This window comes from Salvelinus alpinus, chromosome 26, assembly GCF_045679555.1.
Source record: "Salvelinus alpinus chromosome 26, SLU_Salpinus.1, whole genome shotgun sequence".
Taxonomy (NCBI): domain Eukaryota; kingdom Metazoa; phylum Chordata; class Actinopteri; order Salmoniformes; family Salmonidae; genus Salvelinus; species Salvelinus alpinus.
The window spans coordinates 8,463,597-8,489,777 of record NC_092111.1 but is presented as its reverse complement, the minus strand read 5'-3'; the positions used below and the strand labels follow the sequence as shown (position 1 = coordinate 8,489,777).

Below are 26,181 nucleotides of genomic sequence, written 5' to 3'. Positions count from 1 at the left end.
AAGGCGTAGGTGGTGCTGAGAAGGGTTGTGCAGGGCAGAGAAGAAACAATTGGCGGAAGGATACAGTTAGGTAAAGGGAGGTAAGGTGACCTGGGTTGTATTCGCACATAACAGAAAACTTATTCAAAGTGAGTTTTTATATAAAATGTTTAAGTCCAGGCAGTTCCTCATTGTGCGACTCTGTTTTCCTCCGTTTGGTGCCTAATGAACATGACCCTGGTATTGTCACGATAGTGTGGGTGTGGTGAGGGGTGCTGTACCTCTATCTGCCGGTAGTCACAGATGGCGCGGATGGGCGTGGTGCTTCCCAGGGTGCTCTCTGCGCTGCGGGGGCGGAGCTGCACCACCGTCTTGGCCCGGCCCACCAGGCTAGCCACCGAGCTGCGGTACTCAATCAGCTGCTCCTTCTCCTCCTGTGAGGTACAGCCATTGGTCAGTGAGGGTGTCAATCACTTAACCAATCAAATCAGTCAGTCAGTCAAGTCAGTGAAGTGGTAAGATTTTGTGATACTATAGGCCAGCACTGTTACAGTATATGGACAAATTATTTCCATACATATTGATTCCATTGAACTCCACAGTCCCCAAATTGATCATGTACAGAATCTCCTTTCTCAGCTCAATAGCATAGCTACAGAGTCCCATTGGTGATTTTAGCTTACAATCACCAATTCGTGACACTGTGACAATGTTTGCTAGCTAACTCGGAATAGTGACGACCCTCCCACTCTGTCTGCCGTATTCTCTCTTTGTTCTTGTTTCCTTATTAGGATGCCGGTGGGCGGAGTTGGGAGGGTCGTCAGCTACATGGGAAACACCTGGGCCCACTGTCATAGGATAAATGCACCACTTCCCCATTCATGGAAGAGACTCTCTCCATGCAGACACCTTGATAGATTTTGTTGTGTTTCGTGGTGCTTTTTGGTTGTTTGCTTTGGCACCTTTCAACACCCTGCATTATCACATTCATGCATGCTAAACATTCACTTACACTACTGATTACTGATTACACACACAATTGTATATTGTACTTAGTTACTTTATTTAATAAATATATATTTTGTTACTCCTTATCGCCACGTGGTCTCCCTTTTGTTACGGGCTTTGAGCCGGTTCGTGACAGAATGAGCTTTTCTGCTAGCTAAACTATCTATTAAACATTCAACCCAGGGGTCTCCCAAGTGGTGCAGTGGTCTAAAACACTGCATCGCAGTGCTAGCAGTGCCACTAGAGATTCTGGGTTCGAGTCCAGGCTCTGTCGCAGCCGGCCGCGACCAGGAGACCCATGGGCCGGTGCACAATTGGCCCAGCGTCGTCGTGGTCAGGGCCGGCAGGGACGTACGTCCTTGTCCCACTGCACACTAGCGACTCCTGTGGCAGGCCGAGCGCAGTACACTCTGACACGGTCGCCAGGTGTACGGTGTTTCCTCTGACACATTGGTGCGGCTGGCTTCCGGGTTAAGTGGGCCTTGTGTCAAGAAGCAGTGCGGCTGGGTTGTGTTTCGGAGGACGCACGGCTCTCGACCTTCGCCTCTCCCGAGTCTGTACGGGAGTTGCAGCGATGAGACAAGACTAACTACAAATTGGATACCACGAAATTGGGGAGAAAAAGGAGTAAATAAAAGTGTAATTAAAAATAAATGAACATTCATTAACATTAGCTTAACTCCTCATATTGACGTGTAGAAAAACATTTATATGGACTCATTTCCTGACAGAACGCTTCATTATCTCAATCTCTTCATTAAGAGACTCAATCATGGACAGTCTTACTGACAGTTGTGGCTGCTTCGCGTGATGTATTGTTGTCTCTTTGCCCTTTGTGCTGTTGTCTGTGCCCAATAATGTTTGTACCATGTTTTGTACTGCTACCATGTTGTGCTGTTGCCATGTTGTGTTGCTACCATGTTTGTTGTCATGTTGTGTTGCTACCGTGCCGTGTTGTCATATATTGCTCTAGAGGCGAGGTGCTGGGTAGAACCTATTAAGGCGAGGTGCTGGGTAGAATACTTGAAAAATGTAAGGAGAGTCGCACACTCTAGGAGCTCAGATACAATAATTTAATAACCTAATATCCAACGTTTTGACAGACAAGCTGTCTTCATCAGGGTATAATGACAAACACCGCGGGGTGACGAGTTTATATAGTGTCAAAGGACACACACAGGTGTCTGTAATCAAGGCCGGGTGTGGCCTGATATCATTGGTTAATTCTCAGATATAAAAATAACATACCAAAAACATGAACGATAGCGTACGATCACAGATACAATTTGGCTACATAGGCCTACAAACATTTGCAACGAATAGCAAAATCACAATCACCAGAATGGCTTCAGATCAAAGTCTACGTTGAGACCGAAGGGAGCAAGGGTCTTTAAATTAAAGGTCCAGGCAGCCTCTCGTTTTAATACATTGTCGAGGTCACCCCCCTCCTAGGGAGAATGACATGTTCGATGCCGATATAAGGTAGGGCTGAAATCGAGTGGTTTGCTTCTAAAAAGTGGGCCGCAACTGGATAAGTCGAGTTTTTGCACCTAATGGTGCTCCGAGATTTGTACTTTCAATTCACGCTTTGTTTTACCCACATACATTTTAACACAAGGAGAAGTTATAAGATAAATAACTGCCTTAGTGGAGCATGTGATAACACCTTTGATTGGGATCTGTTTCCCTGTTTGGGGGTGTTGCTGTCTTGCTGTTGTTGTCTTAGGTCTCTCTTTATGTGGTATTGTCTCTCTTGTCATGGTGTGTGTTTTGTCCTTTACTTATATTTTTGTATTTTAATCCCAACCCCCGTCCACGAAGGAGGACTTTTGCCTTAAAAAAAAAAAAAAAAACTTTATTTAACTAGGCAAGTCAGTTGAGAACAAATTCTTATTTACAATGACGGCCTAGGAACAGTGGGTTAACTGCCTTGTTCAGGGGCAGAACGACAGATTTTTACCTTGTCAGCTCGGGGATTCGATCTAGCAACCTTCCGGTTCCTGGCCCAACGCTCTAACCACTAGGCTACCTGCCACCCCCTCTTGGTAGGCCGTCATTGTAAATAAGAATTTGCTCTTAACTGACTTGCCTAGCTAAATAAAGGTTTCAATAAAAATACAAAATGAAGGTTTAATAGAGGCTTAAGCTGAGCTAAGGGCCAGAGTGAGGGAAGCACTAATATGACTTGCCCTTCAGAGCTTCAATTAACATTGAAATAGCATTAGCAACGGGTTAGCACTATTAGAGGTGGACCATGAGTCAAGAGGCCAATACGGAAAACAAAATGGTGGAGGACGTTAAGAAACAGCCACTTCAGATACATTTTGGGATATAGCCATTACTTATCCATTGATATAGCCATTACTTATCCATTGATATAGCCATTACTTATCCATTGATATGGTCATTACTTATCCATTGATATGGCCATTACTTATCCATTGATATGGCCATTACTTATCCATTGATATGGCCATTACTTATCCATTGATATGGCCATTACTTATCCATTGATATAGCCATTACTTATCCATTGATATAGCCATTACTTATCCATTGATATGGCCATTACTTATCCATTGATATGGCCATTACTTATCCATTGATATGGCCATTACTTATCCATTGATATGGCCATTACTTATCCATTGATATGGCCATTACTTATCCATTGATATGGCCATTACTTATTTACTTATCCATTGATATGGCCATTACTTATTTACTTATCCATTGATATGGCCATTACTTATCCATTGATATAGCCATTACTTATCCATTGATATGGCCATTACTTATCCATTGATATAGCCATTACTTATCCATTGATATGGCCATTACTTATCCATTGATATGGCCATTACTTATCCATTGATATAGCCATTACTTATCCATTGATATGGCCATTACTTATCCATTGATATAGCCATTACTTATCCATTGATATGGCCATTACTTATCCATTGATATGGCCATTACTTATCCATTGATATAGCCATTACTTATCCATTGATATAGCCATTACTTATCCATTGATATAGCCATTACTTATCCATTGATATAGCCATTACTTATCCATTGATATAGCCATTACTTATCCATTGATATAGCCATTACTTATCCATTGATATAGCCATTACTTATCCATTGATATAGCCATTACTTATCCATTGATATGGCCATTACTTATCCATTGATATGGCCATTACTTATCCATTGATATGGCCATTACTTATCCATTGATATAGCCATTACTTATCCATTGATATGGCCATTACTTATCCATTGATATGGCCATTACTTATCCATTGATATGGCCATTACTTATCCATTGATATGGCCATTACTTATCCATTGATATGGCCATTACTTATCCATTGATATAGCCATTACTTATCCATTGATATAGCCATTACTTATCCATTGATATAGCCATTACTTATCCATTGATATAGCCATTACTTATCCATTGTATTATTTGAAAGAATGTATTGTGAAATGGAAGAATGAACTGTGAGTTAAATGGGTAGAGGTATTTTATTAGTTAGAATAATCATAAAAGGCATTGCATCGGTCTAATAGTGCTTTGGTGGTTGTTTTCATGGAATATAGCAAAGGAGGCATCCGTCAAAGTCCTGTTTAATCTCCCCAGTGAGAACACACACACAGCACTGGAAAAGTAATCAACCTCCTAGTGCTTAATACCCCGTTTCAGAACAAAAACACACATGCTGCCTCAAACTGAGCGCGGTGAAGTGCTCATCATTCGGTATCTAGAAATGAGGTGAGCACGTATGAAACACTCCGAGATACGCAACAAACACATCTACGTGTATATATCCTGAGTGGCCATCCATTCCCCCCTTCATATAAACCACGTAATCATACTTTTTGTAGGAATGTAAACACGCAGTGTAATTACATTGACTTCTACAAGTATTATGACGGCCGCTAAGGGCACAACGCCTTTCCCTTCCATGACTGTTTACTTTTAATATCAGTCTATCCGCTCTAGTGTCTACACCTCGATCATTCCCCACCAGCCTAGACCTGTGTCAGACAGCCAGTCACCCTCTCACCACTATGTCCAGGGAGGATACGCCCACTGCTCCCAGTGCTTAGGCCCGCGGAGTCCTGCCCGCTCCAAGGGTACCATCTGCTGTGTGTCGGGGTGCATGGTGGTGGCGTGAATCAGCGGAGGCAGACTACAGTAGATTAGACGGGCCTACGCAGCGTCGATGAGGTAGCGTAAGAATTACAGTGTCAACAGCTAGCCAACGTCTACAGTATTAGCATGACATTAGCCTCAGCTAGCCGTAGATAATGTTACTAAGCGAGTCAGAGGTGTCAAGGTGACGTAGCTTATTAGCTTAAAATGTGGATAAGCTATAATCGTGTGCCTAAGCTTTTCACTGGCAAATACCTGAATGATTAGACCAAACTAACTGTTAGGCTACAGACTTAGCAGGAGTTTAGGTGTTTTGTCAAATTAGTGGGGTGCATTTGAAGGTTTGGTCCAACGGCATTTGGGGGAATAATAGTCTAGTGAACAACAAGTGAACGTACCATAGAGTCTTGCAGCAGGTCCTCCAGCTTGCTCAGCCTGCTGCTCTTGTCACAGGTGTACTGTCTCTTTATGGTGTCCTGGAGCTGACGCAGGTACGTCTCGCAGTCCCGTGCGTCACTCACAAACTGACAGGAGGCAATACGAACGCAACACACAGAGATCAGCATCAGGACTGATATGTAATCCAGAAACAGCTGCTAGACCCTATGAGATATTCTATATTTAACCTAGTATTAAAGCTATTTTTATTCAGCTTATTTTCAGGTTTTAGAAGATGAAATAGCTTTACACTCCCAATTAAGGGCAAGTCAAAACATACATAGGTAATAAATAGACAAATTCATTTCATTTCATCGTGATCTTATATGACGGTGTCTATGTGAAAAGCCACAAACAATTGACATTGTAAAGGACCAGATGGGTATTACAGGTATAACGTAATAGTACAAGGTATAACTTTGTAAAGAGACTTTGTTCAACTTTCCCACCTGGAAGTAGGTAGTATTGTCTTTGAGATGCTGCTCCACACACACACACAGCTGGCGCACCCACTGCCACTGGGTCTGCAGCGCTGCACTGTACGCCTGGGGGGAGGGAGGGGGTATGGGGGCGGGGGGGGTGTTAAGGCATCAGCATGCTTCAGTTCGGCTGGCGTTTAGACGAACTCGTCTAGGCGAACCAAACGAGTGTGCTCGCATACTCCCTTAAAATGCCTTTGCTTGGAAAAGTGATTTGTCCATTTTGAGACGCCGTAGCCAGTATACACTTCCTCAAAATAGTCTAAAATATCTCAAGAAATCTGTCATTAATTGTGATGTTTTTGCAGAAGAGATCTTAGTCGCTCAATTTTACATCTAACTAAGATGTTTGATGCAGTATTTTCCAAAAATGGCATGAAAACGAGTCGTCTCTCATTGACTGACAACAGAGACTTTATTGAAGAATCCCTACTGTTGGCCAAACACCAACTAAGGGGCATAGACTTCGACCACGAACTTCGGCTTGCCTCCAGAAACAAATATGTGTGTGCCCGAACTACCAAAAAAACCTTCACCAAAGTCCAAAACGAACAAGAATGTCACAAAATATCATAATATTTTCACAAAATCTACCGAACTGTTTCGGCTGGGAAGCTTCCTGGATACACATTTCTCAAGCTCTTTAATCGAATCACAGTCAAGCTCCACAGTCCAAACATGAAGTACAAAATGTACTGACAATCTTATTTTCAGGGGAACATCGATAGCAGCACTGTTTGTACTGATAAGTACCGTAGCTGGAAAGCCAATATTTTTGAAAGGCCATTGAACAGCCTTGATAGCTCTGTTGCTAGGCAACCTCACCTCCACTGTCTGTTTGGCCGGGTGGTTTTCCTGACACAGCCGGTCAGCTGTTTCCTGCAGCGAGTGCATGACTTCCTGCTTCTCCTCCAGCTCTGACCTCATTTCCTGAGAGAGGATGACAGAGCATTCAGAGGAGCACCCAGGGGAATATCTATAAAATAAATGTGTATTCTCTCTGTGTGTGTGTGTGTGTGTGCGTCTATCCCTGTCCACTCACGGCGTATAGCTCTCTCTTGGCATTGACGTTTGTATTGTTTTGACTCCAGTCGTAGGCCAGTTCCTCCTCTTCTCGCTCGTTGAGCCAGATCAGCTCCTCTGTACAGCGACACACAAACGCATGCAGGCTCTCCAGGCAGCGCAGACGCCACGACGAGAGTTCCTGTGAAGACAGGGGATGGGAGGAGGAAATGTTACTCGGTGTTCGCTCTATAAGAGTTTCTAGGTTATTTCAGAGGCACACACATAGACGATCCACTCGCTCTCTGTCCCACTCCCCAAACAACTCCCTGCTGTAGAGAATCCATGTATTTCTACAGGGCTGATCAAGGGGCTGTGTGGTGCTTCTACCAGCTGCACTCGGTCTTTAACGCTCGCTAGCTCCTCTGAGCCTTCAGCAAGCACAGTCACACCCTGATGGGATTAACGGAGAACGCGCACTGGGATGCAATGGGGTGCACACACACACACACACACACACCCCCCCCATACACAAACAATCCGACGCGCACACATTCACAGATGAAAAAAAGTCCTCCCACTCACCAGGAGTTTGCAGTATAGATGCTCTAGCTTGGCCAGAGTGTCAGAATAACTGCTCCTGAAGTTCGGAGAGACTTTCGTCTGAGGAGAAAGCGATATCAAAAGTTAGTAAAACATTATCTGGCTCTTTCGACTAGGTTTGTGACTGCCATGTTGTTATGTACTGCATACGCCCAGGCCTATTCAGTGTCTGTTAATGTCTACTTACAGTATGTGTATCAGTATGTACAGTAGATCTTCAAGTGCCTAAGAATGTGTTTTAGAATGTATTTGTGTGTGTGTACCTCGTAGTTGCGGGCCTCCTTCAGGCTGTGCAGCAGCTCCTCCACGGCAGTGTGGATGTTCTGGTGGTCCTGGAGGTTCTGCTCTACAGAGGGCAGGTCCGCCCCCCACTCGGCACGCTCCAACACGTCCTGACGGACACACAATCAGTTCTACTTATCCATCCCCTTTCCCGTCCGTCCCTCCCTCCCTCCCTCTCCCTCCATCTCGCCATCTCCCTCCCTCTACCTAACCCCCTTCCTTCTTACCTGTGTCTCCTCCACCCATCCCAGAAGCTCATAGATGAACCGGAGACTTCCTTCGTCCTCCGAGGACGACATGGCCACCAGCTGAGAGCGGGACATGGGTCTCCTGAGCAACACCGCCCCCATCGCCCCCACCACTCCTACTGCCCCCAGCAGGGTCTGGGCCCCCGTGGACAGGGAGAGACCACTGTCGCTCCCCCGCGGGGCCGTCCGGTCTCCGCCTGTCACCGGGGAGAAGTGGCCCTTTCTGTAGACGCTGGAGCACTGGAGCCGGAGAGAGACCAGTTCCTCATGTAGACAGGACGCTCTGTGGAGGAGGGGAACAAACGTGTTAAAAGAGGACTTCAAAAAGACAAGAGACACACCTTTTTCCTGTGACACACAGAACAGACATATGCAGTCAAGCTACGCTTCAGACGAGGCACAAAAGTGTATCGGCCACGACTCGACATTGGGTGTCACATTTACACCGATGCAGTATAACCAAGACTAATTGATATGCCATTTGGCAAGCGCTTTTATCAAAAGCGATGTACAGTCATGCGTGCGTATATTTCTGACTTATGGGTAGTCCCGGGAATCGAACTCGCTTTCCTGGCATTGCGATCGACATGCTCTAATAACGGACCTCCACCCCCTCTCCCTCCACTGACCTGAAGGCGAGCTGCTCCACCTGGTAGTACTTCTCATCTCGGAGGATGTTGAGGTCCAGGTTGAGCTGTCTGATCAGAACCTCACAGTCCTGCAGGTACAACCCCAGCTCCCTCTCACAACGCACCGCCTCGCCACTCTCCACCAGGGACATGTCCTGACGGAGGGACGGGGGAGGAGAGAAGGGTAGAGGGGGAAAAACGGGGACAGGAAGAGGAGATGAGGAGTGGTGTGAACAGCGAGGAAGAAGAGGAGGGGAAAGTAAGAGAGAGGGATAGAGGAAGTGGGAGAAAGGGGATTGATAAGTGGTGAGGAAATGAGTGAGAGACACACTACACCATATTGAAAACGCATGTAGCGACCAGGTCTGGGGTTAATTTAAATTGAAGTCAATTCAGGAAGTCATTATAATTTAAAATACAAAAATTGTAAAAGCTCTGAAATAATTGTCTTCTACTCCTCAGTTTATTGAGAAGTCATTGAAAATAGATGCAATTTTTTTCACATTTTGAATTGTTATTTAAGAGAGAGAGAGAGAGAGAGAGAGAGAGAGAGAGAGAGAGAGAGAGAGACAGAGACAGAGACAGAGACAGAGACAGAGACAGAGACAGAGACAGAGAGAGAGAGTGTCTATTGGGTGAAATACCACAGTGTGCCGTCACAGCAGCAATATTTGTGACCTGTTGCCACAAGAAAAGGGCAACCAGTGAAGAACAAACACGATTGTAAATACAACCCGTATGATTATTTATTTTCCCTTTTGTACTTTAACTATTTGCACATAATGACATTTGAAATGTCTTTATTATTTTGGAACTTCTGTGAGTGTAAGGATACATAAAAATATAAATAAATATTGTTTGTTTTACTATCCATTTCACTTGCTTTGGCAATGTAAACATATGTTTCCTATGCCAATAAAGCCCCTTAAATTGAAATTGAATTGATAGAGACAGAGAAACAAGGAGAGACACAGACAGTGGCACAGACAGTGGCACAGACAGTGGCACAGACAGTGGCACAGACAGTGACACAGACAGTGACACAGACATAGCATCACTCACGGCCTGTAGTGTGTTCTTGGCCAGGGTGAGTTTCTCCTCACAATCCAGGGCCATGTTCTGGATTTTATTGGCCATCTGCAGCAATAACTCCAGTCTGGAGGGAGACACACAAAGTATCATCACAGTGTCAACAAGCTCAAAACACTCATTTGGTTTGTCTGAAAAGGCACCCTAAATACTAAATAGTGCACTACTTTTGACCAGGGTCTGTTCAAAAGTAGTGCATTATATAGAGAATAGGGTGTTAATTCATATACAGCCAGTGTCTATGGAATGGGTTTACTGTACAACCAGAAAAATGACGTTAGGCCTCTAGCACAGTTGTAGTGATGTTTCACACTAAAGTATCTACACGGGCAACGTTCTCACAACACAGAAGAGTACAGATCGACGCAAAATAACTCCGTGTGGAAATGCCTGATCGTAATGAGACTTCCTGTGTTTTTGTGCAGAGATCTGCATCACGACCTCGTAGCCCTAAGTGATGTCTGTAAGTACCGTGCCAGGGTTAGGTTAGTGTGCTGCATGTCTCCACAGCGGGCCGCAGGGCCTTCTCTCACTATAACTGCCAGTTTAAACTAACTCTAGCTCTAACAGCTGTAGTTCGGGTTAAAGACGGAAACCGCAGTGGGATGAAACAGCGCAACTGGTTGCCCCCCCACCGTTGTTATTGTTTCTGTTGCCGAGCTGAGAAGCGTTGTACCCCCCCCAAAAGAAGTATGAGAAGTATGACCCCCCCCAAAAAAATGACAGTGCATAGAAAAAAAAAAAAGTGTTGGCCGTTTGCAGTAACTTCTTTGTTGTTGTAATATCGCAAATGGAAGTGGCTGTTTCACCACTAAGAACTGCAGCGTCATGGTTAGTTACAGGGTTAAGTAGGTCTGTGTTGCTGACCTCTCCACAGCGGGCCGCAGGGCCTCGGTCTCTATGACTACTGGTATAAACATAACTCAAACACTAGCAGCAGTAAGGGTTAAGGTCAGGGTCATGACCTCTCCACAGCGGGCCGCAGGGCCTTCTCTCTCTCCAGCATCTCCAGGATCAGCTTGCCCCACTCCTCCTCCAGGTCGTTGGGGTGCAGGCCCAGGGGCAGCTTGATGCGCCCAAACTCCATCCATACCTTGGGAAAACAAGCATATCATTTTTACTTCTACAATACATATGCCGACATATTCTTTACTTTGACATACAAAATAACAAAATACATTTGAAATTCTGAATTTCGTGTGCAAAGTACATGACTTCGAGTGCAAAGGACCCAGGTCTCAAAGTATAAATGTTTTGGATGCTTGGGGTTGGGAGTCATCATATGCCATTGATCAGGAGTGTCAGCAGGGCAGTGGTGACATTAGGAAAGTAGAACCGAGGGGCAATGAAAGAGGATTTGATAAAGGAGGAATTATAGTTTGTTGTCTCAAGGCAGTGGCATGGGGTTGAAATGACCTGGTGCAGAGAACAGGGTGTTCGATAACACACACACACACACACACACACACACACACACACACACACACACACACACACACACACACACACACACACACACACACACACACACACACACACACACACACACACACACACACACACACTACCCCTGAGAGACTCATGATGTACAGTGTGGACCGCACGTGGTGGCAGAAACCAGGTCACCTCTTCATATCCTTTTCTCCATCGCCGGTCATTGTTTATAAGTTTGTTTTCCAGAAGACTCATGCCAGTCTAACATGCCATAATAGGATTTGATGTTGAAATGAGGCTGTGTCCTCAGGGTAATGGTACCTTTAGTATCTTCCCGGGTATGTCGTTCAATCTTGCGGACGGTAAACCGGTGTTCACCATCAACGTAGGTTTGCAGCTACTGCTGCCATTTTATAATGCTTGTCGTCATTGAGCGGTCTCAACGTGTTTCAGAAATCTAAAGGCTCCCCCCCCCCCCCCCCTCCAAATCTTACCTCCAGCAGTTTGTAGAGGTGTTCTACGCGACTCTTCTCCAGCTCCTTGGCAGGGATCTCAGTCTCCTTGAAATGGACGTACTCATTGTAAAGTTCCTGTGGGACAGCGACAGGGTGTTGACAAAAGGTTAGACGTCAATAACGGACATTTCTAGATCAAGCAGAAAAGTGTTAATAGTTTTCTGGGCCCGAGTAGTAGAACTGATCTAGGATCAGCCACCCCTGGTCTATATACGCCTTGTCATTTGGATCTAAACCCGCTAAACTGATCCTAGATCAGCACTCCTACTCAAATGCTTTATAAACATGTATTTAGCATCTTTACCCACATCCTGTCCCCCTCATGCCTCCCTCTCTACCTATCCTTCCTTCTCCTCCAATCTCTTCTTCCCTTCTCCCCATTTTTATTCTCTTCCCTCTATCACCCTTTCCATCTCCCCCCACTCCCTTTCTTGTCCCCTTCTCTCCCTCCCCCTCAGCACCTTGAGCTCCACAGGGTCCAGTGGGAAGTTCTTGTTGGCCATGAGGGCCTTGTGCTGCCGGCTCCACTGGATCAGCGTGGAGAAACGAGAGCGGTACTCTGCCCAGCGCTGGTCCACCTCCTGATAGAGAGAGGGGGAAGGAGGAAGGGAAAGAGATAGAAAGAGAGGGAGGGAGGGGTCAGACTGGTTCATTGACAGTCAGCTATCAATATACGTCAATTGGCTGACTGCGATCAATGCAGTTCATTATTGGCTCCACAGCTTTGGCAACATGATGTCACACAGACTGACCAACTGTACATTGACACAGTAACACTGGAACCGCCACTGTTCATTTGTCAATTAAATAAAATCACAAACAGGAACGTATTTAGAGACGTATTACAGTTTTTCCCCCCACCTATTCCTAACTTAACCTTCCAAGACTATGTGCTGTAGGATGTTGGTACCCTGCCAGGTGTTAATGTGTCTCTCTCTCTCTCCTCACTGAATGACAAATGGATTAACGGGCGATAATTGCGCACCTTACTTCACAGTTGAATTTAAATGAGGCCTAACTGAATGACGAGGGTGAAGAGGTTGATTTAATTTAGAAAGACAATAGTGTAACGATGAGTGTGTGTTATGCCTATTTTGTCAGGAGCAAATCATTTGACCGTGCGCCTTGGGGGTTGACACCACTCTCTTTTACGTTTTACTTTGTAAAAATATGCTGCTACGGGACTGTTTTATTCACTATAACTCTATTACTAATCACATTTACTGTAAGGGAAATGAAAACATGCTGTGTGTTGCAGTAGGCCTTCAGAATAATACAAAACATATCCTTGACTCTATCCAACTTCATGAGCGGGAAACAAACGATGCCACTCAGCCTGCACAGCCGGACCCATCGACACTACACCTAAACTACACCGAAACTCATTTCACGCGTAATAAGTGACCAGATTAAATTGGCAATAATCTGCTGAGCATATTCAGTTTCTATGACACTTACCTTTGTCAAATAACGCACATAATTCAAGAGGTGCAGCGCTTATTTCCAAATGTCCCTTTTCCCAAGAATATCTGTGCTGTCCATGTATTCAGCACATGACTACTAACGCGGAAGCACTGCTCTGGCTACTAATCAAAAACTAGTAACATAATAACTTCAAATGTAAATATGCAAATTTGTCGCCAATGGATGAATGGGCAATAGAAACCAGACAGAAGCTGATAATGGTGAATGTGACTTCACTGAACGATGAGGAAGGTGAAGAGGGTGATTGAATTTAGAACAATAGTGTAATTTTGCTGAAGAATTGTGGCCGGTCTAATCATTTTATTATGAAATGCTGGAAATTGTATATAATTTTCGCTGGGAGAGTCCAATCAGACAGTGAGCACAACATACAAAGTGTGTAGTTCAAAATGGCAAGCTGAACCAAACGAATGGACGCACTGACAGCATTGCAAACGCTTCAGAATCTAGATGAGTTGGAGTCAGATGTAGGATCAGATATCGAGCTTGAAATCGACGTTGCTGATGAAGAGTCTTCATCTGATTCTGAGGTTGACTTCGAGCCTCCGAAGAAAAACCTGAACATAGCCAACAGAGGGCGAGACAGGACACCGGGAGGGATGGCGCGGCGAGACAGGACACCGGGAGGGATGGCGCGGCGAGACAGGACACCGGGAGGGATGGCGCGGCGAGACAGGACACCGGGAGGGATGGCGCGGCGAGACAGGACACCGGGAGGGATGGCGCGGCGAGACAGGACACCGGGAGGGATGGCGCGGCGAGACAGGACACCGGGAGGGATGGCGCGGCGAGACAGGACACCGGGAGGGATGGCGCGGCGAGACAGGACACCGGGAAGTATTGCACTGCGAGACAGGACTCTGGGAAGTAGTGCACGGCGAGACAGGACACCGGGAGGGATGGCGCGGCGAGACAGGACACCGGGAGGGATGGCGCGGCGAGACAGGACACCGGGAGGGATGGCGCGACGAGACAGGACTCTGGGAAGGATGGCGCGGTGAGGGCAGAAAAGTGTGACGAGTTGATGTGACATGTGGATGTTGCAGCACATCAGAGATTGTACTGTTGCTCACGGGCACAGAAAAGGAAACAGTCGGTGGTGTCTATGGATGAACTCGAAGGATTTATGGAACTCTTGTATTTCCGCGAGGCGTACGGCGGAAGGAGCATGCGCGTGGAGTTCTCCGTCTGATCGGTACGGGGGTCGACCTTTTCCAAGAGACCACGCCACGCAGCCGCTTCAGAGAGATTATGCGACACCTGCGTCAGGTGCACACGAAACAAGGCCCATGAAAAACGATGTGCAGTGCAACCGATTTGTTTGTGGGGCTTGCTCACACAAAGCCCCGAAGCTGTGTGCCGACTGTGGACCCAAAGCATAAAGAGACGACCAGATTGATTCATGCGTAAAGGAACACATAATGGCCCAATACAGTGTCCAATACAATCAACAAATGACTGTTTTATATCTTGTCATGAATATATTTCCACTAATATTTATTTATGTAATTCATCCTTTATAATTGTTCATGCGCTGGTGATTTTGTTTAGGAACACAGCAACTCATTTCACCTGTGCACCTGGCTGGTTATATTATTATCATCATCTTTTTAGTTTCTACTTTGTCAAAAGAAGCTGTAACTGGACTTTATGAATTACTATAACTCTAATTACTATAACTATTCCAATCTACAAATATAGCTGATTGAATGGATTACACTGTTCAGTAATGTTATTATTACAAGGGCAATGAAAACAGGCTTTTGGACTACGTTTTTTCCTAAAACTTTGTAGAATTATACAAAATAATATATCCTTGACTCGATCTAAACTAACAACCGTTGTTTGTTTTTTTGTTACATTGATATATTTCTTCATGCAATGAATCCTTCATAATAACGGTATTTATCAAGTGTTGGTGCTTATGTTTGCTGCACCCCTGCGGGTTGATATGCATCTGATGGCTATGCTAAAGGGGTCGCCCGGCAACGTTCTCTAGCGGGTACCGATAGGCTGAAAGGCCAGGCGGTTCTAATGTTAAAGGACATTGATAGATGCTAATATTCATGTGAGAGGAGTAGAACATACGTGTGCGGCGATGCCCTCTCCTCCCTCTGGGATCTTGGGGAAGGCATCGTAGATGGAGGAGACGTACGTGATGACCGACTTCTCATCTGGAGACGAAACGTCCACATCTAGAGAGCGTGATAGGAGGAGATGGGGAGATGAAAGGTGGAGTGGAAAGGTCAACATGACGGTAGGGAGACCGAAGAAAAAGAGAGAGGCAGACCAACAGAACACAGAGGAACACAGACAGTATCATGAACGACACTAAAAGTCTTACGATCCTAGGCCTGTCAACGTCGTAGAACGGCTGGAGTCGAGGCTAGAAGTAGACAGACAGACGAGACAAGGTAGGCGGACCGAAACACAGACAGGCAGTTACCTTCAGCGTCCAGAAGTCTGGTCACCCCTAGTGACTCGGCGATCTCAAAGGCCTGCTCCAGGTTGTCAAGGTTACTCTGCTGCGCCACCACCTCCATGTCAATCAGGTCTGGCCTGGAGACCACCAGAGAGGGAGACAGGGGGGTCAGAACTGAAAGTGTGTGTGTGTGTGTGTGTGTCTCAGTGTGTGTGTGTCTCAGTGTGTGTGTGTGTGTGTGTGTGTGTGTGTGTGTGTGTGTGTGTGTGTGTGTGTGTGTGTGTGTGTGTGTGTGTATATATACACCTGAATCGGTGGAGCAGGGCATTGAACATGCGTCCGTCGCTCCAGGAGGAGGAGAAGTTGGTACAGCGGAGGCCAGGCCAGCTCTCTGTGGCCTGCTGGCTCCATAACAACAGCTTCTCCTTAGCCGTCAGGTCCCCAGACTCACCACTCACATAGATCTCCGAGATCTGGAATACAGAGGTGAGGATAGGGATCATATAGGAAACGCACATTATGAACACAAAACACACACATCTTTGAGAACTGCAGAATACAGAGGACATGGGGGGTTCTTATAGGTAACGCTCATTATGAACACACACACACACACACACTCATTATGAACACACACACACACACACTCATTATGAACACACACACACACACACTCATTATGAACACACACACACAAATGTCAGAGGAGCAGAGAGGAGAGGTGAGGGTTATTAAATATGGGCTATAAATATTGGGATGACTTTGCTTGGATCCATCCATATGTATTGGCATAAGGTTTCAAACATGACATATTTCGCGGTCAAAGGACGCCTGCTCTTACTGTATAGTAAGGACAAACAGGCGACATGAAGCTCACGACAGCTGGCAGAGAAGCCGACCCTTTCCCTTTAGGGGCACACATTAATTATACACTACATTATCCCATCTCATATTCATGACATTGTCCTACTATCAGACTGTAACCCCACAGTGTGCATTAATTACACCGTTTCAAACATATGGTGTCTTTAGTCATGACTTAAATGAATGGACCATCACCGTAGCCGTATTTCACACACACGGAAACACGTGTACACATACGTGCATACAAGTACAGACACAGTGAGTCGGCCGAAAAATATAGCCACATGCTAGTCGTCATACTAACTCCTAAACCTGGGAGTCTTTTCTTCACTTTGATTCAACTTGTCATCTTTGTTCCTATCCTCCATCTTGTTTGGCCTTTAATCAAAAGGCCTTTCGCCAGAGCTGAGTGAAGCAGATCCTCTCTTCTTTTTCTCCTTCAGTCTCTCATTATTCTTCTTTATGTCTGGCCAGCTCATTAGCCTGTTTTCTCACCACAATATCCCCCCTCGTTCATTTCTTTTTTCCCCTGTCTCTCCCCTTCCCTCCGTTCCTCTCCTAAGGTGGCCTTCCAGCCTTCCACTATCAGCCTGTCACGTCGGCTTGTCTCAGAAACAGCCTTGTTCGGATCAATCCGTCTCTCCTTCACATCAATCTGCTGTTTTACTCCCTCTTTTCGTTGAGGCCAAAGCGCTTATACCCTCCTCCCTCCCTCCCTACTTTCTTCTCTTTCTTGAATCGGTTCTGACTGACAAAGGGTGGCTGATGTATTTGCTGGATCTGGCAGTGCCTGGTTCTTGTCATCATTATTCCTCCCTCATCCCTTTTTCCCTCCTTCGCCCTCCCTCCCTGACTGTGTCTCTCAAGTGCTAATATAGAACAGCATGAAATTCCAGTGAGTGCCAGAAGACTGCAGTAACAGCCAAAAGAGAGGGAGAGAGAGGGGGGAGGAGGGAAGGAGAGGAGGAATGGCTTGGGAACGAGAGAGAGCAAAACCAGGCCTGCGTAAACTAATAAGGCCTTGCATGCACAAGGCACGCACATAAACCATACGCACCGACGGCAAACACACACGTGTAACCCAAAACACAGCTCCTCAGTGCCGGTGAGCCTCTCCCAGTAAAGAGTATTGAGGCAAGGCCATTCAATACAGGGACACTCCATCACTTGGACTCTGGCTGCGCGCTCAAGTGACTGGCGATAAACAGCGCACAGCCTCGCTCGACCATTCTACACCAAGGTACTGTACACCATCCTATGTAGCTCAGTTGCCCCCCCCCCTGCAACCCATAACCTGTTTTGAATACTGCAGTGGGTGATTTGCGTTGACCAATTGAAATCGCCATACATAATAGCCACCTTCTCCTGGACACGCTCGTCGTAAATTCTGATCCAGGTATAATGAGTAATAGGGTTGCTACGGGTAACACACGGTAGGGATTTTACGCTGTCATAAAAAGGGCACCGTGTTAATTAGCTGGGGACGTCATGCTTAGGTCAGACACTAACAAACACTAACAGACAGACACGCCCACAAACACACACCGACACGCACACAGACGAGCAGCCAATGACCTGCTTCCACTCAGGAGTCATGACCGTGTACGTGCCAACACAGACACGGCATTAACGCTCTTTAAGACGGTCTAACCCCAGGATAGGCACATCAACATATGTTCAGCGTGTGTGTTCCGACTCCTCCTCTCACGGTCGCATGTGATTCTTGAGGGTCGGTGCCTTTACACACTCACAGCTTCAGGGACAGAAAGGTAGTGCTATCACCACTGACTAGAACGGCTATAAAAGCCAGGCCTACTATACATTGCTATGACACACTCGCCCCCTGGGACTCAGAATGGATTGCATTTAAAGAAAGGGTCCTTTGAAGCAGCAGGGAGTTGGGAGGGGCGACGGGAGAGAGGGATGGATAGAGAGAGAGAGGGAGAAAGAAAGAAAGAAAATGGAGGATAGGCAGGGAGAGAGACGAGGACAGATTCAGATAGCTGATGGGGAGATGGAACGAGACGGACAGAATACACCAAATCCATTAAAAAAGGGGAGAGAGAGGATTGGATAGAGAGTGTTTGGGAACCCCCCTGGGGCGAGATGCAGCAGTATACTGTTGATGAATGCACATCTGAAATCCCTACTTATTCAGATGAGGGTAGGCCAGACATTGGCAAAAAGGCAGGCAGGCAGGCAGGCAGGCAGGCACACACACACACACACAGAGAATGAAACCTAGAGAAAGAGCCAGGACTTGATCATTACCTGGCTAAAACGCTTGTAAACGGAGACCGGCCTCTAAGCACCTGCGTGTGTCTCGCTTTCCCCCGTAACTCAGCACCGTCAAACGAGACACACAGGTCCAAAGAAAACAGATCATACCATCACAGCATACCTAATATACTGACGGCCGGATGCTGCACATCGGCAGCCACGAAGGGAGTTTCCTGCTTTCAATGTAAAAAGCACCTTGAGCAAGAACGCTGCTATATCAATTAACTACCAAATGAGGTTCATTATCGGTAACAGTGAAAGTGTCACCAGCAACTGTGGGGTCAAAGACCTACAATATAGTAGGCATAGAAATAGATTTACTAGAACCGACATTACCATTCAAGTTAATGTAATTCTATTCCTATGACAGTAGGTCCTTTATTGAACAGCTTATTGTGATGGAGCTCAAATGAGGCCATTGAATCTCCCCCACCCACCCACACACACATACACACACACACACAATTCTGTGAGCCGTATGATCTCATAAACCAATACATCACTGCAAAATAACAAGCTTCAGTATGCTGTCAGGAACCCTGCCATTTGAGGCAACACACACACAGTCAAAAGTAACAGGGGAAAGAGTGGGTGGTGTGAGGAGAGAATGGGTGATGGAGAAGGAAAAGGGGGAGAGATGCAGAGATGGTCTGTGCTGTGCTGATTAGGCTCTGGGGACAGACCCAGGACGGATGAGAAGACACAGAGTGCCTTCTGCAGGGCTGATAATGACCAGGACACAAAACAAACACACACACAGCGAGAGGGACACAAAAGCACAAATTCTCTCTCACAAAGATGTGTGACACTAGTATACAAGACTTAAAAGGGCAACACATATTCATAAATATGCTCCCCCCCCCTGATCCTGGACAAAACCCCAAATACGCGTAGCCTACATTTCCACGAGTGAGTGAGTGAGTGAGTGAGTGAGTGAGAGAACGAGAAAAATGCCCGACCTGAGGGAACTGCTTTGTGGTGACCTGGGGTGGAGATAGAGGACTGTCTGTTGCAGAGTCCAGTCCCTCTCTGGAGCTTTCCCAGTCTCCCTGGGTGGCGCCCCCTGCCTCTGGGGAGGTTAGTGGGAGGTCGCTGGCATAGCCTGAGGACAGAGGGTCCTGTACCGAGGGTCCCTCGACTTCCGTAGTTCCCTGGGTCCCTGTAAGGTTGGTAGACATATTGGGACCTGAGGTGTCCATATTGTCTCTCCTTTGGGTCAGGCCAACCCTGCCTACCTGGGTGGCGCCTCCAATCTCTGGGGAGGTGAGTAGCAGATCGCTGGCATAGCCAGAGGCAAAAGGGTTCTGAATTAATAGCCCCTCTTGGACCTGGGCTGGTTTATCCAGACTAAGTTCCTTTACTTCTGTAGTTTCTTGGGTCTCCATCAGGAAAGCGGTCCTGGCATCCATTTTGGCTCTCCTGCTATCCTCCTCAGAGAGTTGCACTTTGTTTCCAGTCACTGTGCCTTCCTTGACCTTTGTAGTTTCCCGGGTCCCCGGGCGGTTAGCCGTCTTATTGAGACAGGTGGCGTCAATTTTGGCTCTCGTGATGTCCTCCTCAGAAAGCTGTACTTTGAGGATGTTCCCAGTCACTGGGGATGCAGCTGGAGGTTCGGCACGTACCTCTACCTCGTTGTCATGGTTACCATCTCCTGTCCAAACTGGGCACCCAAAGTCACTGGGGTAGACTGTCCTTACAACACACAGCAAGCCCCCCACCTCACGAATGTGGACCACCCCTTTGCGCTCCTTTTCCGGAGGGGTGTTAAAAGCAACCCCCAGCGTCCCTGCTACCCCGCCCCCACCTTCATCCTCCACCCCTTTCTCCTCCTTTTCTCTTTCCCTTTCTTTCTTGGGTCTTAGTATGCAAGGCCTCTCCAGGACCCCTTGTTCTCGCTCCCTGACTTTGCAGACCTGACCCCCGCCAGGGGTGGTGTGCACCTGGGATGGGACAGCTGGGTCAGAGTTGTCAGGGTTGTCTGGGGTGAGGTTCTCACTGGGTTGCCCTTGGCTGCTTGAGGCATCCATGGTACTGCTCGTCCCCCCTTCCTCACTCCCAGCTCCGGGGTAGGACAGCCTTCTCCACACTGGGCTTGGCTCAGGGGACAGTTCCAGCACTCTGCTACCACCCAACCCCCCCATGCTGTCACTCGTGGAGTCAGCACAGAGAGCACTGGGCAGGGGCAGTCTGGATTGAGTTTGAGCCTGAGGCACGGTTAAATTGGCGATTTTGGCTCCGACGTCACTCATAGTTTTGAACGACGCTGTGGTTGCCTCCGTGACAGTACCTTTGTCCTCCTCATCCTCATCCTCTTCCTCTGGTATGTTGCTTATCCTTATGCTTTCCACTTCCGAGCCTACCGACGACCCTCCTTTCTGGTGCTTCTTTCCTTTGCGTTTCCGCCGGAAGCGGAGGCGTCGTTTGGGGTTGGGGGACAGTGGGGGGAAGCCGTGTCCTCCCTCCCTAGGAGGCCTCACACAACCCATGGAGCTTCCCATCTCAGATCGACAGTGAATGAAGGAGGGGAGGGAAGAGGCGGCAAAATTAGAAAGCAAAACAGAAGCGCTCAGGTGGACAGGCAGATGAGAGTAGCAGAGAGTGACAGACGAATCTGATACCAAGGTGACACCTGCTCTCGGTGTGACGTTAGCGACAGCCGGTTTAGATCTGGTTGCTTGCCAGGAGCATAGAAAAATGACAGAATGATAGCGCGAGGACGTGGGCTCGTCACCTTCTCACAGTGTCTGGTTCAGTCCACTCGGCCGAGGTGCTTGCTGCAGGCTTGCGTGTCACAGCTCTCGTCTCTCCGTAGGCGCTCCTCTCCCCGTCTTCCCTCCCCCTCCTCTTCTCTCTGCAGCTGTTGCCTCACCTCACACAGGCTCAGGCAACACCGCGGTCAGCCCTAGCTGCTCTGGCTCGCTCTCCGAGGCCCCCACCTCTATGGGCAGGTCACGGACGTCCCAGCAGGGTCCCAGCACTCACTTCAAGGACAAGCGAGGCAGATATATGTCAGTAGACTTAGCACAGCTAAGAGAAAATCGATTTGGCTCAGGCTTTGGTAGTTCACTCATCTAAGGTTTGGCAGGTGAGAACGTAAGTCAATGTGGCTCATACATACTACATGTTGAATGAGGCTAGGAGACTTTGTGGTAGGAGACGGTGAGTCAGAGCACTGCAGATGTGTCCATTTCAGCCAATCAGTCGTGTAACACACACAATGTCGGAGTGTATTCGAGTAGTCCGTGGGGTCTCCGGCGTTGCCTGCGATGGAATCAGCGCTCGTCTCATCTCGTATCTGCCATTTCTTAGAGTGTGTGGTGCGAGGGAGCTGTAGTGCAGACTCACACATGCAGTGTGTCAGACTCAGTGCACATCATACCAGTCGCTCGGCAGCAAAAAAAATAAAAACAACTCAGGTCATCTGCAATTCTGCTCTGTTTCTGCAACCCTGCACACACACGCAGTTTGTTTGTAATTTGTTTTCCCTGTCGTTCCGGTGGTACTGTAATCCAAGTACTTTATCCAGGCTCGCCTCCAAGTATCCAGAATCATATATTATTAATACCTCTCTGCTCCTACGATAATTATATTGCTGTCAGCTCCTTAATGGTCAACAACATTCATAGTAGTAGCCGTGATAGCATTAGCTGTGAAGCAGCTGGTGGTGTCCCATTCTGCTGCGGCAGCATGCTAGTATCCACTATCCAGATTGGAGGTGGGCGATAGCGAACAGTCAGCCAACACACCGACAGCGTGTTGAAAACCTCAAACCAGAGCCTTGACGACTCAGACTCCTCGCCATCTCCCACGATCCCCCCTGTCCATGGAGTCGCTGTGTCATGTGATGCTTGATTACCTTCAGTTCACACGGTTGTTAACCACAGAGATCTCTTTGTCGTCTTAGTACGAAGGAAGCCTCCTGGGGGGGGGGGGCGTTAGAGGAGCGTTAAGTCAACGTTACGGTGCTGACTTGGAAGCTACCAGGTGATACGGGTAACCATGGGACCAGGAGGAGAGGCGGTGAGCTACTGAACTGTAGGCGTTCCTGCATTACTCTTCTTCGACAATCCTTCAAATGACTGCAATCAGAGAAAAGCCAGACAACTCTGGTAGTGTTCCCTGTAGTTGTGTCTAGTAAAATCCAGAGCAGGTCGCGTTAGGGAGCAGAGATCACCCCCTTTAGCTTTCCAGACGTCACGTGGCTCCCCCCTGGATAGCAGCCTTTATCTTATCCTCCCTCCCACAAAGGATTGCTGGGAGATCGTGCTAGTGGCTGGTGCTATCCAATCACTAACCCCTCAGTCCGTCTCCATCCTTGTCACCGTCTCTCAGCCAGGCAGGCTTTTTCCATTATCCCTGCTGCAGTCTTCGTCGCGACACTGCTCCAGTATATAAGCATCCACACTCATCCAGGTCTGTAGGTATTCCCAGTAGGAGTCCACAAGCGTGCATGCAAAGAGGGTCTGGTTGCAGACAACCAAGCAGATAGACAGGCGGTTGGTTAAACATGCACTCCCTCTCCACTCGTCTCCTCTGGTCTGGTTGATCGAATTACCAGTGGTGGCTGGGCTAAGCTACAGGAGGCGAGGCTACAGGAGGCGAGGCTACAGGAGGATGGGTTCGACTTTGTGAGGGTAAGTCCAGTGTCCCCAGCTATAGCTGTCCCCCCGATGCTGCCGGCAAACAAGCAGCTGACTGGGTAAGGCAAAAGCAGAGGATAAGTCCGGTAGTCTGGAGCTCCTTGGCTGGTTATAGAGAGAGATGGAGGAGGAGAGTGGGATCCGGATGAAGGGGGAACAAGGTCCCCGTCAGACAGGCATGGTTGGATTGATCCAATTTATATGGTGCTCCCCGGAGAGAAGCGAAATGTGTGTGCGTGTGCAGCTGAGGAGAGAGCAAGAGCGCGTCTGTGTGTGCCTGCAGGGCTTGGCGATCCTCTGATCAGCTGTGGGTGTGTGTATGAATCCTCTGTGTGAGCATTTGAGTCGAGGCCTGTAGATCCAAGGAAAGCCGGGAGACACAGTAACAGCAGGCAGCCTGTATTCCTCTCCCTCTCTCTCTCGCTGGCTTCTCTCGTTTGTTCTCTCCCTGGCTCGCAGGCAACGACAGAGGGAAAAGCTTTATCTTCAGGCTGCTTGCAGCTTCACTGCTCTAGCTCGCTCCTGCTCTCTTTCCCTCCCTCCCTTCTCCTCCTATCCGCTTCCTCGTGGCTCCCTCCCTCCCTCTCTCTCTGTGGCACACTGAGCTCAGAGTGCTTGTTGTGACACTCACACTTAGAGCACGGACAATATGTTTTTTGGGGGTCTGATACGGATTCCGATTTTTGGGGGGGGACAAAGCTCACCAATACGATATCCGTCAATGGAGTGTTTTATAGCGGGGAAATTGAAAAGTGACATTTTTCCACACAGTTGTCAGAAATTGTCATCCAAAAGAGCAATTGTCCAAGACATTTGCTTCAAATGTTAATTTGTTAAATTGTGACAATGACATCATGAGAATGGCCTCAAATGTTCAGATCAACATGAGATTCCCTCTTTTCATCCTATTTATTGAATATCTGAGAAAGTTTGGTCCGATACTGATTTTTTTTAAATCTGTAAAAATGCCAATATAGCTGAACCGATTTATCAGTTGCACACACACACACACACACACCTCAAAAGCTTCCCCAGATTGCAAGCTGCTATAGAGGACGATCCGATTGTTGCTTCTCTGCAATACTGAGAACACCTCAATCTGATTCTCTGCCTCTCCTCCATACCTCTCTCCATCCATCCCTCCCCTGGTGAAATAGAGGAGAAAAAGCAGGGGAAGGAGGATAGATGTCGGGGGTAAGGAGAGGATTTTAAGTATTCAAGCAAGTGAGACAGAATGGGGATGAAGGAGATTACAACAAAGAGCAAGAGGGATGAGAGATGAAAAAAACAGGCTGTAATGGCAAACACACAGAGAGACACAGAGACACACAGAGAGACACAGAGACACAGAGAGAGACACAGAGAGAGACACAGAGAGAGACACAGAGAGACACAAATGCAAAAGAGCCTTTGCACCAGTTCAGGATCCACCACTTTCACTGATAAGCCATTTTAACACACAGGCTCCAAGACGCGACAACCTTGTCTCCCACATAAAACAACACTGCTGCAGTGTGGTCATGTGGTTTGTTATAGCCTTCACACTATACTCTCACACACCTTAGACACTCAATATCTCAGTGTGTGTGTGGGTGGTGGACTGTACGATCACACACAATGAACACACATCTCACAAGCCCACATTGAGAAACCCCCACCCACGTCAAGAAACACACACACACACACACACACACACACACACACACACACACACACACACACACACACACACACACACAAGGCTTTGCATAGCAGCTTAGAGCTCTACCCACAGACCAAATACCAACAGAAATATAATAAATACAGAGTATTCCCCAGTGATGACAGATGGGCTACATGAGTCCAATTCACAGTGGAAAACAGACTCTAATCAGGTCCCTGAGGCCTTCCCCATGGATATGATATAATGGGCTAGAAACCAACTAGCTACCTGAACTCAGTCACCCCCCTCAGGGATCCTACACTGTACTGACCCAGCTCCATTAGGGATAATCATCAAGTCTAGCGCCAATGAGAGTATTTTACCAGATAATTATTTCTGTCACAACATATTTAGCATTCAGACAGAATATAGGTTGTGTAGAAGAGCAGTTGAGGTCATTTTTGATGTTTCACCTCTAAATGACGGAGGTTAGGAGATATATAGGGTAAGCTGGTCCTAGATCTGTGCTTTGCTAGCACTTTCTAATTTGAGCTTTCGCATAAGCAGGTCAGAGCTGGGTCTTGATGATGTATTTTGTATTAAAGGTTCTTCAAGGGAAGGAATTACAGAAGCACGAATTTAAGAGCCAGACCAGAGTGGATTAGCCAATCGCACGCAGCCACAGTTTAGAAAGAGTCAGGGATTGTGAGGCTGTGTAGTTGGCTGAGAGCATTGTTTGTGTGCCAGGTCATCTATGATGCTGGGATAAATGGGGACCCCTAGTGGTAAAAGTGAGGCGCTGCAGCCAGCCTTGCACCACTGTTGCATCAGGGTAGATGTAAGCCTACTGAATTCACATAGTACTCAGTGGCGTGTATTCATGGATGCCAAGCAAAGCCTGGCTTCCCCAAATATTTTTTCCTTACATTCGCAAGTGGCTTAATCTCACGGGAGAAACCATTCGAGCGAGGGAA

The 26,181-nt window shown here is 47.2% G+C and overlaps 1 protein-coding gene across 19 annotated transcripts in view; it reads right to left on the bottom strand.

Annotated features, from left to right (window-relative positions):
- LOC139554568 (microtubule-actin cross-linking factor 1-like) overlaps window positions 1-26,181 on the bottom strand; it is a 253,793-nt gene that overhangs the window by 105,289 nt on the left and 122,323 nt on the right. For 7 of the 19 annotated variants that reach the window (XM_071367478.1, XM_071367481.1, XM_071367484.1 and 4 more), the window contains 16 exons: window positions 16,088-16,254; window positions 15,806-15,918; window positions 15,448-15,554; window positions 12,336-12,455; window positions 11,854-11,949; window positions 10,891-11,018; window positions 9,899-9,992; window positions 8,837-8,991; window positions 8,187-8,490; window positions 7,941-8,069; window positions 7,660-7,737; window positions 7,115-7,276; window positions 6,898-7,002; window positions 6,043-6,138; window positions 5,554-5,679; window positions 261-413 (listed from right to left, as the gene is read on the bottom strand). In XM_071367478.1, the coding sequence (XP_071223579.1) occupies window positions 261-413; window positions 5,554-5,679; window positions 6,043-6,138; window positions 6,898-7,002; window positions 7,115-7,276; window positions 7,660-7,737; window positions 7,941-8,069; window positions 8,187-8,490; window positions 8,837-8,991; window positions 9,899-9,992; window positions 10,891-11,018; window positions 11,854-11,949; window positions 12,336-12,455; window positions 15,448-15,554; window positions 15,806-15,918; window positions 16,088-16,254 (2,133 nt within the window). The other 12 variants (XM_071367467.1, XM_071367473.1, XM_071367469.1 and 9 more) reach the window with 5 other exon arrangements.